Genomic DNA, 16,998 nt, shown 5'->3' with positions numbered 1-16,998 from the left:
GTTTCTGAAATGTGCCTGTGGATTCTACCCATTAAAGACCAAAATAGTAAACTGCAATATCAAAAGAAATGCTACAGGAAATTAAGATCAGATTGTAGCCCACTTGTGGCAATATGGTCTGTCAGATACAGCTATCTGTCTGTTTCATTTTAAGTTCAGTACCAGCACAGAATTCCATCTAGTATGTATTAGAAGTCATGCCCATAACAAAGTAACTGCTTAATTAGCAGCCTGGTATGAAGATGGTCTCATATATCAAAGATAGCTTGATATCTGCAGAACTGTACGTTCTTAGTCGCTTCATTCTTTACGTACAGGGAAAGAACGATAAAATTCTGGAGAGTAAAGTTTTGTACAAACCTGAGCACAGCACATTCACCTTCTAAAAATGCTCCAGACAGAATACATAAGCAGCAATAGCACATTTCAGACACTGAATTATTCTTATAGTATTTATGCCAAACATGGAGTTGCAACAGTCACTAGAAACAAATCAAACTGAAAAAAAAAAAAAATCATCTCACTACATACTGATAAAGGACAGTTACAAAAGAACTCAAGAAACAGGCCATTCCCTTGTTTATAACCACTTAAATTTTATTTTACAGTATATTTGTGACATTTTATGTTACTATAACCAAAGATAAGGGTTGTTTACAAATATAATGGCTGCCATTTGATGTAAACAATTAAAAAGTGTCTCTAAATATTAAAATTTTACATCATTATTTTGTTTTATTAAATTGAATTATTCTTTGTGCCATCAGGTATTAGTGGAGAGGAACTAATTTAAGCAAAAATAGTTTTCAGAAATTAGATGTAGAAACTGAGAAGCCTGAATAAGATTTCAAAAAACCACTCCTCCCATCACTGTAAAAAGAAAGAAAGCAAATTCTTTCACTGAAGTTGCAACAAAAAGTCAACCAAGTCCATTTTTATTAAGGCTTCTTTACATATTATTGAATCCCATCATGCCTTTCATATTCCCAGCAGCACCTTGTTGAAATTGTCTCATCATTGATTGCAATCCTGCCATGCCACCTGCAGAAAATAAGTGACAACATGGAGGTGTTAATTAACGCTGAAGCACAGCTATCTTGCTTCTGAGGCCTCATTAAAGCACACACGCTATTTCAATAATATACAAATGCAAAAGGCCAAGGCTGTCAAGCCAGGTTCAAATGGCTATCAAAAATGGACAAGTGAGTGAGTAATTACAGAAAGGTCTGCAAAACACTAGGCTTAAAATAGGTTTTAAGATGACCTGTGCATTAAGATCTAGACAAAAGAAAAAACATTGAAAGAATGACCATTATCAATTAGTAAGGTTCCAGCATAGGAGTCTTTATTTAAAGCTGCTCTTGTCAAATTTAATTATTTGAGGCAAAGCTTAGAAGAAAATGGTAGGGAAGTTTAGGAATAGATTTGCTTTACCAGTCATGCTTCAAGTCATCACTTTACTATTTCATTATACACCACTCCAGCTCCTCATTTTGAGAGCTCAATCCAGATGAAGAGAGTAGATTAAGCACTGGTTAAGAGCAAAGCATTCGTAACAAAAAGACACAACTTTATGATTCTTGTTAGAAAAACTTAATACACACATTCTCACATCACCTCCCTCCGTTTTACGTTTCAAATGCTCCACTATAATTGATAGTCCTCTCGAAGCTGTAAAAAGCCAACACTTACCCATGTGATGAAGAACTCTTGGATCCATCATCTTTGCCATCTGTTGGTTCAGTTTGGCCAACTGAGATGGGTTTACATTCTTTGACATATCACCACCTACAAGAAAAATGAAAGAAGCAATCATAAGAAAGTGGATTAATATATGGGGCTAAAAATAAAATAGATCAGAATTTTACCTCTTAATTTTAGATTCAAATCCATTCAGGTCCCTGATCAAAAAGTTACTACATAAGCCACTTAAAAGCATTTTAAGGATAAACAGTCCCTGCACCCCATGTAACAGACTGAAGCCTCAGTATCGTAGTAGTAATGAAGTCTAAATTGATAAAGTCAAAAATACAGTATTTTCACTGCTAAGTTTCACATTAGTGTCGTGAAGAACAATGCAACTCTTACCAGTTACATGACAGACCTTTCAAACATCATGAGAGTGAGCTATCACTCATTTTCTCCTCTCCCAACACCTAACTGACATTTTCACATTTCCTCTGTGTTCACACATCAAGTGACCTCCCCACTGAGTTAATAATTTTTTTTTTTTGTTTACCTTTGAAAAGTCCTTTGATGCCTCCCATCTTTTTCACCATTTGTGCAAACTTGGTGTATTGGGTCAAAAGCTCCTGAACATCTCTGGTAGAAACTCCTGAACCTCTTGCTACTCTTTGGATTCTTCCTGGCTGCTTACTGAAAACTTTGGCACCATCTGTACTGTCAAGTTCTGCAATTACAGTGCGGTAAAGAATAATCTGTTCAGTTACTGATATTGAAATCCATTACAGCTGGTAGCAAATTGTTTCTCATTATTGTTGAGAATTTAGTTTTGAGTCAGAGAACAAAAACCTAGTCTCAGAAGTGACAATGCAGAATTTTGCATAAATAATTGAGATACAATATTCTAGGGAATAGTGCTAAAAAGCTGTTAACGTTCATATGTTAATCACCATGATAGAAAAAGTCACCTGAATAAATTATGCTCTCAGCATCCTTGGTCTTAAGCCATACTAATGGGTTTAGCACAAGTGTAAGAGCATACACCTCCTGAAAGAGTTACGGGTGGATTAGAAACAACACACCTTGAATTCCAGAGACCAGGCTATGTCACCAAGTAAATTTGAGAGTGAGTAGGAAGAAATACAGCAATGACAGATTAAAGATGAACATAGCTTTTTAATTTGCAAGTATAGTGCTAGTAACTTAAGAAGCACAGTTACAGTATGAAAAATAAAAATAGATTAATTTCCAACAGAATGCTTCAAAATCCCACTTACTCTACACGAGATAGAGCAGCAACAGACAATTGTCAAGGTATCTCAACTTGTTCAGTCAGTTTGAGACACACATGTACTCATTGCCATTTTTAAGAGTGAAAAATGCTCCTTGTCATTTTCTGTCACTGTAAACATTGCCTTATGTTCAACTTGTTTCCAGCAAGATCTCTGTAAATAACCTTGTTCAACAATAGAGAATAGTGAGTGAAGTTTGCTTTACCTTGGTCATTCATACTGTCCATTATAGTCATCAGTTTCTTTAGCCTTGCCATTGATTCCTGTTCATTGCCTTTACTCATGAAGTCAGTTCCAAAACCAGGGATCATACCCTTGTTTTAAAAATGGAAAACAAAAAGCTGTGTCAGAATAGGCAAAGCTAACTCCAATTAAGCAGCCAGAAATATGGATAGCAAGCTTTAGTTCAGTAGTTATGTACTGCAGTAGGCAAATCATTTCACCTTTTTGAAAAACAAAGCACAGACTCTCCACCAGTTTCTATGAAGAGTTCTAAGTTTACAGCAGAAGTCTGTCAAATATAAACAAAAATCTGATAAGATAAAATTATTTTTTGGATAACTAACCAAGATTTGACTGAATGGTCCCATTTTCATGATGTTCTGGAACTGTTCATACATGTCTCTTAATGTAAATTGACCTGAAGTACAAAAAAAAGAATTAGCAAAAGTCATACTAGCATTTTGATCTTACTGTCTTTCCTCAAGTATTCTTTATATTTACAAGGTAAATACTGCACTGCATAGGTAAGCAGATAAATCAACCTCTTCTCCACTGTTAACATGGCTAAACCATTTTAGACGGCACGCACTTAAGAGCTGCATTAGTTATTCTGCAGTTATAGACAGCTATAGACTGACAGACTTATCACTTGAAAAACATAACTCGATTTTACTTGCCTACCACGTTTATTTCAGAGAAAGAATAACCGTTCTTCACGATGCACAGGAAACAAGTTACTTTTCTCTACACATAACACAAATTAACTCAGTGGTCTACATCTGAGAGAATCTGCCTTGATAATACATCCACTATTAAGGCCTTGGGAATAACTTACCATGTTTGAGCTTTTCGATAAGTGCTTCATTATCATCCAGCTTTAACTCATTTACTTTATCTATCAATCCTTCAATATCACCCATACCTGGGGAAAAAAAACAAAACACAACAGCTCTGAAGTTAGTAGTAAAAAAATTACACTTTGACTTTATTATCCAGTTCAAAATGTCTTTTAAGTACAGTTGTACATACCAAGAAGTTTGCTGATGAAAGGCTGTGTTTTAAAGGGTTCGAAGTCATCTATGTGTTCGCCAGTTCCAATAAAAATAATAGGACTCTTTGTGGCAGCAACTCTGCAGTAAAATATATTTTATGAAACGGCTTCTCAAAAACCACCCATCTTTTGTACACCTATTAACATAATTAGCTAGGCATCAACACAATGCATCCTCGCTGAAGTATCTTTCTTAATCCTCAAACTATTAATGCAAAAACATCCAGCATTTAGGATAGGTAGCTGGGAGTATCTGATGAGATGTTTTGCTAATTAGTACTTTGTAAAAATATAAACTCTGCTTTGAAAAGTCATCAACAGAAATAGAAGTTGCTTATTTTCATTGTTCAGTTAAAAAAACTTGTGAGAAAAGGAAGAAAAATCATCTCCATTTTATCCTGATATTGGGAGGTCAGATGAGACAGGCATGGATTACTTTTTCTTCAAGGAACCTCCTACAACAGACAGCAATCTCATTTTCAACACAGGAGAAAAGCTTAGACATAGAGAAATCAGAACCTTTTCACCAGTCAGTCACTGGCACTATCAGCTTCCAGTCTACAGCACACTTAACACATACAAGTGCATGTCAACTGGAACAAACTTTTGGTATTTCCATTTTGCTCTTATTTATAGCATAGTGATGGAAAACTAAACTGCCGTACGTATTTTGCTGTTAAGAACTCTATCACTTAAAATCAATGTCAGACAGTGATTTAGTAAGTTGGTGTCAACTGGAGATTGGTCTGACTGCCATCATATAAAGCTGACGATAAAATGTAACATTTTCTAGTCCATAGACACTGTCAAGATACAGCACATGGAAGTCCAACAAGAACAGAATTTGGAAGAGTATAATTGCAGACTAATTTTTTACCAAATTGCCAGACTGGCAATCTAGAAGTCTGACTTGCATTGCAGTTTTAAGGCCATTAAATATGATTAGCTAAAGTTTTTCCCCTTATGGAAAAAAACCTTAGGCATTAAACAAGAAGCAAAACTTTTCCAGTAAGCTGTACCCATCAAGTCCAAATGTATGTTTTTGGTAAAAACTCCTGATACACAGGACATAGTAAATATAATTGCTTGATGCTGTTTCTCAGAAGACAGAAGTCTGGCATGTGACAATACACACTACTGTATTGGAAGTACATCATAATATCTGATTCTGACTCTTGTTAAACATCAATGGGTGATCCTACCCATCAGAGGTAAGGTAAGAAAAGAGCTGTTACTGACTTAAACCTCAGATTCTGTGCATTGTGACAGTGATGTTTTCATGGGACAGGTTTCTGTGAGACATGAACACATTTCACAGTTATCCATGCATGGCTGGATGTCGGACACACTATTGTATCACAATACTTACGCACTAAGAGCTCCACCTCCTTTTGCATGTCCATCAAGCTTAGTAACAATAACAGAAGCTACATCTACTTTATCTTTGAAAGCTTTAGCTTGAGCTTCACAAGCTTGGCCAATGGAAGCATCCATCACATAAACAATGTTATCTGGTTGCTAAGAGAAAAGAGATACACAAAATAATCATTTCCTGCTTTCTTAAACAGTGTTCATGCATTACGTTCAGTAGCAGAACTTACTGCAGTAACAGTAAGTATGTAAAGGCTGGGCACTTTAAGATGTTTAATACTGTTTTATGAACAGTATTGTCTAAGGACCATTTGGAAACCCTGACGCTGTATTACTATGTGAAAGACTTATCTACAACACAGAATATTACAGTTTAATAAGTTTACAGTTATTATTTATGTTTTGAGTGATTTTAGCCAGTATCTGTGCCAATAAGCTAATTAGTATCTACAAGCAATTAGTGGCTAACAACATCTTCCATTCGGTTTTACATTAAGAGCTTTAAGACATCCATTCCTCTGAAAACGAATTAGCCATTAGCAGGAGTTTTGTGGGAAGCATCGTATTGTCATGCAAGACCACAGAATCAAACAAACAGCCCGACTTTTTAAACCTATACAAGAAACAGCAGCTTCATTTACATATCAAAACTGTTGAAAGTTATCCAATCATCTTCCCTGTTTCAGGGAATTATTCATGACAATCACAGAAAATGTAGTACACATAGCTACAGGAAACCAGATCAGACTGGTTCTTTTATCTAGCTTCTCAATGCAAAGATCCTGAAAAGGAAAAGTTAAGGCAGGAAGGGTAGTCTAGTTATGTGTAAGCATCCTCGAGTTACAGATACAAGAATTAAAACTGACAAAACTATCAAGCACTCATCATCCAGCCCTTGTTAATTTCTAATATATTCTAGGAGTTAAAGCACTGACGCATTCCAGAGGAGCAAAGTCCCCACAGAACATGGAAGCATAAGTGATTTGTAGTCAAATTACTGTAGCAGAAGCGATTATATTTCTTGAATCTACTCACTATGGCATTAGCAACTTGTAACATCTCTTCAAACAATGAGTCTTCCTGTTTGTGACGTCCACTTGTATCAACAATAATTATTTCAAAGTTTTCATTCTTAAATTTCTCAACACCTTCTGAGGCAATGATTACAGGATCCATTTCTGTATAACTGATCACAAAGAGAAACATCTGTATATATATGCCATTCTTTGTTCCCAAAGAAACTAATTCAAGCTTTCATCATGGGACTGTAAACTCATTAACTGTACCTGGATTTCAATAGGGAATTCCTCTTATGTCAAGCAAAACTTTATTAAAAAAATATGCCTTCCTAAGCTATTTGCTCTTACTGTTCAGTGAACTGAAGCACAAAGTACTGTTTCACCTGCTGAAGACTGCACTAAGTTCTACTAGCCCTTCCCTGAAATAAGATTTAACTGAACGCCTAGACAGTACACCTCCAGTGATGCTTAAAGGAAGTTATTTAATGCTTTATAAAAGCTATTTTAGGTCCACTGCTGACCCTACCTGACAACAGAAATTAAGTGTCCAAAAATCATAGTGTTTTATCTGTAAAGATACTTCCTGAAAATCTGGAAGTGTCTTTTCAAGGCCTAGAAACTGCTATACACTGAGAGAACATTCCAGAGAATTACCCCCATATGCCTGATCTCTTTTTGCACTATCCCTGCCTGCTACTATTGGCAGAAGGTATACTGACCTAGGCATAATTTTCATCTGATCAGAGCAAATATTATAACAAAAGCTAAGCAATTAGGCAACACTGAATGGGGCTTAGTGTGAGGTGTTCAGTAAGGAACAATACACCATTGGAGCTGAATCATTCTCCAAACTGATTCTGAAAGATGCTTACCTCCCATAAAAGGGAATTCTTGCTTTTGTGGCATTCTGCTTTAACTGGTCAAAAGCACCTGTAAGACAGGTATAGTCAAGGGACTATGTAAAAAAAAAAATAAAATCTGTAAGTATTAAAGAGCCACATCATTAAAGGCTGTATTACCTGCTCTGTATGTGTCTGCACATATTAAACACGTCTTCCAACCTTTCCTCTGATAGAAGTATGCTAACTGTGAAAAGAAATCAAAACAGGTAGTTACACCAAAATCCCCCTAGAAAGCATGACACTGTAAAACAGCTTAGAAGTCACTGAAGTACATACAGAGGACACAAAGTCAAGCCAGCCTTCCTATAACTGAGATCACCTAGTAACACTGTACAGATATCAAATGTTAGCAACTCTGTTCTTTAGACAAGTTTGTTATACAAATAATTATTCATGTTGAGATGAAAACAGCTGCTTGACTCTGCTTCTGATTTCAGTTTCCTGAGCTAGGAATGACTACAAATAATTCCAGTTCCCACTTTACTAACTCCTGGACTCTGCTTACTGTTAATACTGCAGATACGATTAGCTTTTAGAAACTACCCAAAGCAGTAAGTACTTCAATATTAAGTACTGTAATGGCTACAACTTGTACAGCTCTCTGTTTCTGTACTTCCAGAGGAACAAAGATATTTCCATTGAAAGGACGTGTTTTAAAGCCATGGATGGAACACCTACTTTCTTGTAACACTCAGCTTCACTGGTACAACATACATTCACAGAATATTTGATAGACCAAAGACCAACTTCCAAAATATAGTTCACCTACAGAAGCACTAGGGAAGTCTTGTGAAATCAGAGCAGTGATATATTCAGTATAGCCTATGAGTGAATCACAGAAGCAGATGACTTAAAAAAAAAAAAACCCCAAAGATGCATCCATCTTTTTCCAGATATTATTCCTCTCAACAGGAAATTATTCCTCCCAACAACCATCACAAATAGGTTGAGTTGATGCAAAGCATTCTTTTTTAGGTTTAAAAATACAAATACAAGTTTCCTCAATGAATTTGCTGCTGGAAGAGGTTTCACACTACCCACTCATACTTAACCGAGATATCTAACACACAAGCCAACTTCCACTAATTCTCCTAAATAGGTAATGGAGTGAGATAGGGTCCATTCACACTAGTCTTAAACCCATAAAGTGAGGAATAAAGAATCTCTGTTATCCATATACAGTATCACTTCATTAAGAGTTTAGTTTAAAGAAATCTTGAAGGAAGTCCTACAAGCCATAAATGGCCCCAAAATAATATTATTTTGGACATTCATCTTAACCATTCCACAAAAATATCTCTACATTGTAATCAGTTAGTACTTTCCTACTAATAGAAACAGCACAGATCACAAGCAAATCCTATCAAAGGAACCCAGTGATGACCACCCCCCTCAAAAGAAAAAGATTCAGTGCAAGTTACCTTTGAACAGGTCGTTGTTTTACCACTTCCTTGCAAACCAACGAACATTATAATATTCTGTTTTCCTTTGGTGGGTGTCCATGCTTTGACTCCAGGATCTACAAGCTATAGAACAAAGTATTATATGTGTTGCAGAACTGAACCACAGAACAGTCGGTGTCACAGTCAGGCTACGTGCCTGGTTTTATATTCAATGGACTAAACCAATTTTCACATATTCTCGTCTTAATTTGGCTCAGATGCTCGCTGACTTACAGTGAACAGCAACCACCTGTGCAAGATATCTACAGTATATAGTGTTATGCATAATAATTCTTTAACAGTAACAGTGTTAATTTCTTTCTAACGCCAAGCACCAAAGTCAGGGTGGACTGTATCTATGGCACAAGTATAACAACCAACACAAAACATCACCTCCACCCCACCATAACTGCTCAAGAGGGACCTCTTCCGGTAAGAATCCTATAGTACAGAAGACTTTTTAGGGTTGCTGCCTCACTTCTTGAATGAGTAGAAGGTACGTATGTTTCAGAGAGCCACCATAGGGTGGGCACAGACTACAGGAGAACAAAAGACTATACTGTTAGCTGGGAAGAGGACAGAATACTGACACTCCGGTGCTGATTTGACCAAGCAGGCGTATTAAAGAGAAATGTTGCCATGAACTGCTGGGTTATTACTTAACACTTTTTCAAACGCTAATAAGTAGTTTGAACAAATATTCATTAGGGTAGCAAAGGCGTGTTTCTGGGACAGCCAAAGACAGTCCAGAAGCTAACAGTAATTTATCCTTATTTTGTCTTTAAATTTCAATTGAAGAGTAAGAACAGCTGAATGTGGAGCTTAAATTGAAGTCAGTCTGAGGGAAGCCCAGGATGTAGTTTCTATCAGAATGATACTTGTGTTTGGAGTAGTTAGTAGCCTCGCGGCAGAAAACATAACCGTAGGTATCACATAATAACCTTAAAGCTTGGCTTGCTGCTGTACTGCTTCTACAGCCCAGACTGCACAAGAAAAGTGACATAATACAGAATTTTGATGTCCTACCTTCACAAGTTCCTTAAAGACAGCATGCTGAATCATTTTTCTTTTGTTAAGGCCAGATGCCATTTCTTCAAGATCAATTGCAGACCTGAGTTTAGGAAAACCATGAGACACCAGTATGAATTAAAGCATCACTGTAAACTAGCAATAAATGAAGGCTTTGCAGCTGGAACAGCACTCTGATTTGCCTTGAGTTCTCAGATAGGACATATTTAAGAACAGGCATGCATTGGAGACATGACTTTTATATGCAGGACAAAAGCAGGTTTCTAAAATACTTGCATCTTTCAGACTTGCACCTACTTGAATTACACATCTGAAAACAGCCAAGAGAACAGTACTGGTCGTATACACAGATCTATTTATATCCAGCACAGAACATGTGAAGATGAGGTGTCTAGGAAGTAACAAAGAACTTGTTTATCATACCACTCAACTGATGACAGCAACAGTTTTTTGAAACAAGACTATAACAGCAAGAACTGGCTAAACTTGACGACGACTATTTTGATCGAACTGGCTAGACATTTAGTTCAAGCTGTATTTTCCTGTTTAAGGTAAAATGAGTGTGTCTAAGAAAACCACATAAAGATAGAAGTCAGTTGTTCTTCTGTAACCTCAAATTACAACTTTTACAAACACTAGAAGTTAAATGCATATTGATTATTTCACTTACTTGACATTTTCTCTGAGTTGCTTCACAAGTTTAATGTTAACATCAGCTTCCAGTAATGCTGTACATACTTCTTTTAACATAGCATTTAAAACCTTTGGAGTATAAAAGAAAAATGGTTTTATAATACACAGTATTGACTAGGCCAGTGTTAGTTCAAAATACAAATATGAAAGTGTATTTATGATATAACCAAGGCTTTTACAAACTAAATGCATGTAGTCCTATCATCATAGACTGCCACATAAAAAAGTCTATGCATTCGTTCCTATGTAAATGAAATTTAAATTTGGAAGGGTAATACTAGAAAAGAAGGGTCCTCAACTTGTAATATGCACACTGTAACAATAAAGTAATACAGAACACTTCCTATTGCATTAAGGACAACAGCAGCTCGTATGATGTCAAGACTGCCTGAACTTCCCAACGGGTACTTCTTAGAGACAACTGTAACAGCAAGCCTCGAAAGAATCTCTGAACACAAGACTGAAAATAAAAGTATTCCTTAAATGCAAGATGGACAGACCGCTATCTGCATTCTCAGCAGAAACTGGACTGCTGCTCCAGGATATGCCTTTCGGGCAAACAGGTGACTCAGTCAGGAACCCAGTTCAGTAGTTGTAAGACTTTTCAAAGTGTAAAGTCTTGAACAAAAAGATTTTCTGAAAGTAACACCTGCATAAATGGCCTCATTTGCACAGCTTGAGCTCTTGCAGGAGAATAGTTTCTACTGCTGAAAAAATCAACTGGGGTGTATTTGACACAGTCAAGGATTTGCTGTCTCCCAGCTGAAGGTTTGTCAGAACCTTTCCTCTATGCACAAGTTCCAACCCTACAACCCTTGATAAGCCTACTTTTTAGTTACTTTAAGCCATTTGTCTGCCTACCTGAAAAGAGTTTCTAGCAATTTATTTACTCAGAAGCACTTCTAAACCATCACATCAGTTAGTTTCCCATCTTGCTTTTCAGTTCATATAACAGAAAACACTGACTTATAATTTCAAATTCTTAACTAAAAAAAATAAACTATACCAAGTCAAACAGCTTCCAGAACCACATGCTGTATTGGCTTGAACATAAATGCAACAAACATAACATAATACTCACATTTCAGATTGCAAAGTTTACAATGAAAGATACTAGTTCTTCCCTGCTTGAGCTTCTAGCAGCCTAGTACACACCTCCACAGTCTAGGTGCACGCACACACAGAGAAATCAGAACGCTCTATGTAGTCTCACAGCCTACCTGCCACCCAGATTTAGGCAAGTGCTGCCTCCTCAGAACACTCATCTCCGTAAGTACAGCCACCAGGCTCAAGGATCCCCTGACCACGGGACCCACTATGCCTGACGCGATTACACACGTCTAAACCTAGTTCTAAGTTTTTGCAGTGCTATCAAGGGGTTAAAACCTCTAGCTAGCAGTTTTACTTGAAGGAAGAAAAGGGCCTAGAGATAACACCAACCTACTTAAAGCTTCCCATCAGTCTTTGAGAACTTTTTCTCAGGACTTTGTTTTCTAAACATTAGTGCCATCACATATGTATATTACGTACCTCTTCATTGATAATTGTAGCATTGCTCAGTGAGCGCAATGCTGAAGTTATTTTTCTTCCAAGATCTGCTAGAACCATTTTGGCGGCTTCAAGTACAACTCAGAAGAATCTGGAAAGCAATTAAAAATTAAATATAAAACCAGTTGAAGCTATGCCTTCGCAAATTAATTACTGTATTATCTTTTGGGTTAAGAAATCTGTTTTGCGTTCCAAAAAGCACACAAGTTTTACTTTTTTAGAGTTATTTTTAGTAAATATTGACCTGAAGTTAATTTTAGGCTATCCTGATGGCCTACTTAAAAATAGAAATACCATACTGCAATGAGGCAACATTTCACTGTCTGCTGTATTTCTGCATTGAATTCACCAAGAAAAAAAGGTCCAGACAGACTTCCAGAAAGAATGCTAACTGCTTTTCATCTTCTTACAGCAATATGCTACATGACAGAATAAAATCAAGCAGAATAGCCTAGAAGCGCTGCATCCCGCAAAGACAGTACAATAAGAAGCAAAATATTTTGCTAGCAAAATTGAACATTATTCATCAGTTCTATTTTATCTACCTTACACTACATCAAACTGAATTTCCCATTTCAGTAATCCTACAAAGATGCTTGCATTTTTAGTAAGAAAAATTCACATTTTTTTTTTTGTAACAGCTTTATTGTAAAAACAGACTACTTTTGTTCACTTACAGACACAAATCTTATGCCCAAAGCATACCACAACTTATAGATAGGAAACCATAAAAAGTTAATTTCTGAAGAGTATGCATAGTCTAGTCAACATGCTAAACTGCTCCAGCTCCTATACAACATGGCAAGATATTCAGGAGAAAATATGGCAGAAACAGCAATCTAAGAGCAAAAAAGTTGCAACACCATAGTTACTGCTGAAATGGAGTACTTCAGATTTTTCTTGTTTATCTTCCAATTTCAGTTGTCTTTTCGTACCCAACTGAAACTACTCCCTTGCTGACAGCAGAATTCAGAATCTCACATCCGAGTTCCTCCTTTCAGAACTGAAAGAAAACTTCCCAATAACGAGAGCCTCTGTAATCAAAGTAGCTGTTATTTTTCAAAATTTTCTGGACTTCCCTCCCTCCCCCCTCAAACAGATAGAGAAAACAGACAAGAAAGGCTCGTCCATTTAATAAAATTAAGAATACATCATTAACTATATTCTTATTTAAGAGACAGGGCTCCAACCGAAGTAAGATAGAAGGAAGCTCGTTATACACACACACACAGATTTACTAGCTGCACAGGCCCCAAAAAAGCAAGACTTACGATGTGTTTATAAATAATTAAGACAATATTATATATTTAAATTACTAAAAATATTATTCAAATAAAATTTAATATTTATTTATATTATTTAAATAAGATATTTATAATAAATAAAAAAAGATATATTCCAAAGTAGATAAAACAAGTCACCCATGTAAGCCAGCTTCCTGACTCCTTTGCCTAATTGAGAGACAATATTGTCACAAAGTTGGCAAATTAAAACAAATACAAACAAACTGCCAGTCCAACTCCTCCTATACTAAGGCCACAATGCAGAATAAATTCTCCAGAAGTTTCAGAAGATGTAAAATAAATAAATTCAGCCTAAGTATAGGCCTCGGATGTAGCAAATTATGCAAATATATATATTTACACATTTTAAAATTAATGTACATTTAACATACAGGCAACTCTGAACTAACATACATTACCATGCCCTCTTTTTCATTAAAAAAATTGCCTATACTTCCTAAAGAACTCTGCCCGTAAAATATTTGCAGATCAGTACAGATGGATAACACACACAGATATGGATGTCCATCTTCTTTCTTTGCTGGAAGAGGACTTCTGCATGACATCTGAAGTGGGAAAACTCCAAGTTTTCCTTACAGGGCATACAAGTCACATTCCTTTATTATAATTCTGAAAACACATTCTCATGAATATGATCTACCACAGATTGTCAGCAAAACAGATGTTCAAAATGTTTATCAAGCTTATTTCCCATGAAAATCACAATAATGCAAAAAAAATCCCCTTTAAAAAGAGCATTGCATCTCAGCAAGCTTTGAGCTGCTAAAACTGCAGCCATGGACAAAACTTAACTCTCATATCCAAGTGTTCTTGTTAAGAAATTTGATAGTATGACCAACCTACAGCAGCCAGGTAAACAATCATAGAATGGCATAGGCTGGAAGGGACCTCAGCGATCACCTAATCCAACCGCCCTGTCACAGGCAGGGACGCCTCTCAACTAGACCAGGCTACTCAAGGCTCCGTCCAACCTGGCCTTGAACACCTCCAGGGAGGGGGCATCCACAACCTCTCTGGGCAATCTATTCCAAAGTCTCACCACCCTTGTACTGAAGAATTTCTTCTTAAAATCTAATCTAAATCTGTTCTCCTTCAACTTAAACCCATTTCCCCTTGTCCTATCAGTGGACACTCTTGTAAAAAGTCCCTCCCCAGCCTTCCTGTAGGTTCCCTTCAGGTACTGGAAGGCAGCTATTAGGTCCCCCCGAAGTCTTCTCTTTTCAAGGCTGAACAATCCCAGCTCCCGCAACCTGTTCTCGTTTTAATATTTAAAATTAGTTTTATTTATATTTAAAATTAGTTTCCAGAGTTCTACAGATATACAAGTATAGAAAGTTAATTATGTCCTAATGAACAAATACTTCCACTGCAGAGCTCCAAGGCTTCTTCCAACAGCCTTACAATAAAAACAATGCAAATATTATGCTAAGGGCATGAGTTTAAGCATTTTAATATCAACTGCTTTCTCTAGCACATTAAGGACTCATAAGCCATCAGAATTACTAAGGGATGCCAAGTACAGAAATTAATATAGCTTTTCATGTACAGCCCATCCAAGTTGTAAGCCAAACTACAGACAAAAAGACACATAAGCTATCTTAGCTGGTAGCCAACTTAGGTTGGCAGGTAGCCAGAACAGCATTAGCAGTGACTGCACTGCAGAGTGCATATATGCTGTGTTGAGAGGATCTGTAAGTCTGGAAGAGCCTTCTAGCTTTGATGCAGCACTCCGTGAACGCACTGAACAAGTTTAAATCTGGCAGGGCCCCACGGTAAACAAGCCAGGCTGTACTGAGCCGGCCTCATGCTGAGCAAGGCTGTGAGCTCTACAAAGTCTGAGCTGCCTTCGGCAGGAGCAGCCTGGGCACCTCCGCACTGATCTGCCAGATCATCATTCTGCTGCACAGAGTCCCGAGACCTCTTCACTTGCTGCTGAACAGCAGGTATTTCAGGAGCAAACAGGCAGCAGCAATAGTGGGAGTTTTATTAAGCCACAGCAAAATAGCACTGAAGCAACTCTGAAGAGACAGACCGCCTATCCATCTAGCATAAACCTCTAACCAAAATTTGTCTAGCTAAACTAGCAGAACTCTTTAAGGCACAGAATTTTTAAAAGATAACGGCTCTAACAGATAACAGCTGTTTTAAAGATAGCAAGCAAAAGGGATACTTAAAGGCTGTACGGTAAACCTATACTAAATACATACATGTACGAGTTAAGATCCACTGAAAGTCTAATACTACAGCAAAAAAAAAGGCTGATTCACAGGTGGAAATCGATTGAGCTACTGCAGTGACGGTCAATCCCAACTTACTACTTCCCATCTTCTAAAGTTATCTGACAGAGCGACAGGAAGGCACCCCCAGAGACTCAGCAGGGCACGACTACTCTGCTTACGGCCTGAAGCTCTCGTTTTCGCGGAAAAAATAAAAAAAAAAAACAGTGAAGACACAGCTTTAGATACGTGCCCGGCCCCTGCCTTTCCCCCTGCGCATCCAAAGTCAGCCACGGCCAACGGACCACGTACGGGGCTTGGCGAGTCCTCTCCCGGTGACGCGGACAGCCCGGGCCCGCCGAGGAGCCCCAGAGCTCCGCTCCCTCGGAGCTAGGGCGGCGCGGCCAAGCAGCGGCTCGGCAGAGCGGAGGCCCTCGCCCGGCCGCCGCCCCGCGGGGCCAGCAGGACCCGGCTTCTGTCCCTCTCCGCCGCCGCACCGCCAGGATGGCCCACGGGCCCTCGCCTCGTCCCGAAAAACCGCCGCCGGGAGCGGCCCCGCTTCGCGCGGCAGCCCAAGCACTCACCGGGAGCGCAGCGCGGGGCCTGCGGGCGAAGCGAAGCCAAGCCCAGCCCGCCGCGGCAAGGCCGCCCAGCGCTCCGCTACCGTCGCTGGCAGCCGTGAGACTCCACCGGCCGCCGCTGCCCGCCAGCCACGGAAACGTCACCACTCGCCCTCACCCGCGGCCCCCGGCTCGCTTCCGCTTCCGGGCCGCAAGCCCTCCGCTGCCTCCTTAAGGTGGCCCCAGGGAAACGGCCCGCCCGCGGCTGGCTGAGCCCCGCGACGGACTGCGCCGCGCCAGCTTAAGGGCGGGCGCCGCGGCCGCCGGCCGGGAAAGGGCAGGGCTTCCCCACGGGCGTGCGCACCGAGCCGGGAGGCGGTACCGGGCAGAGCGCCAGCAACAAGCCGAGCACCGTGAGCATGCGCACTGAGGCTGCTGCTAACGGCCCGACTGGGCGTGCGCGCCAGGCGCGCTCCGGGCGGCGGCGTGCTCCCGCGTGCGCACTACGGGGTAGATGTGCGCAGCGCGCGCAAGAGGCGGGGCTTTCCCCTGGCGCTCTGCGCCCGGGGCACGTGCAGGCGGCGATAGGCGGTCCGCGCAGGCGCGGCGCCGCGCGAGGCCCCGCCCGCGCGGGGCGGTGGCAGTGGCAGTGGTAGCGGCGCCCCC

At 39.4% G+C, this 16,998-nt stretch overlaps 1 protein-coding gene across 3 annotated transcripts; it reads right to left on the bottom strand.

Annotated features, from left to right (window-relative positions):
• Positions 1–919: 919 nt before the first annotated feature.
• SRP54 (signal recognition particle 54) lies at positions 920–16,399 on the bottom strand. Of its 3 annotated transcripts, none has more exons than XM_086613250.1 (16): positions 16,357–16,399; positions 12,235–12,343; positions 10,682–10,773; positions 10,009–10,093; positions 8,962–9,066; positions 7,658–7,724; positions 7,511–7,568; positions 6,655–6,805; positions 5,618–5,766; positions 4,227–4,327; positions 4,033–4,119; positions 3,542–3,615; positions 3,181–3,289; positions 2,240–2,410; positions 1,693–1,788; positions 920–1,041 (listed from the first exon to the last, which is right to left on the bottom strand). In XM_086613250.1, the coding sequence occupies exons 2-16, from the start codon at positions 12,310–12,312 to the stop codon at positions 950–952; spliced, it is 1,515 nt and encodes a 504-aa protein (XP_086469376.1). In that variant the 5' UTR covers positions 12,313–12,343; positions 16,357–16,399; the 3' UTR covers positions 920–949. The 3 variants fall into 3 exon arrangements, with proteins under 3 accessions (XP_086469376.1, XP_086469377.1, XP_009982358.1); XM_086613251.1 differs by lacking the exon at positions 16,357–16,399 and adding an exon at positions 15,955–16,119; XM_009984056.2 differs by lacking the exons at positions 10,682–10,773; positions 16,357–16,399 and having other exon boundaries at positions 12,235–12,291.
• Between the last annotated feature and the right edge of the window lie 599 nt (positions 16,400–16,998).

Source organism: Tauraco erythrolophus, chromosome 6 (genome assembly GCF_009769465.1).
Source record: "Tauraco erythrolophus isolate bTauEry1 chromosome 6, bTauEry1.pri, whole genome shotgun sequence".
Classification (NCBI taxonomy): domain Eukaryota; kingdom Metazoa; phylum Chordata; class Aves; order Musophagiformes; family Musophagidae; genus Tauraco; species Tauraco erythrolophus.
The sequence above is the reverse complement of the archived record's forward strand: the minus strand, read 5'-3'. Positions and strand labels throughout refer to the sequence as shown.

Coding starts and splice junctions, on each gene's coding strand:
- SRP54 (XM_086613250.1), bottom strand. CDS start 12,312: ATGGTTCTAGCAGATCTTGGAAGAAAAATAACTTCAGCATTGCGCTCA. Junction 7,725..8,961: donor AAACAACGACCTGTTCAAAG/GTAACTTGCACT, acceptor TTCTTTTCACAG/TTAGCATACTTCTATCAGAG. Junction 2,411..3,180: donor GGACAGTATGAATGACCAAG/GTAAAGCAAACT, acceptor CTGTAATTGCAG/AACTTGACAGTACAGATGGT.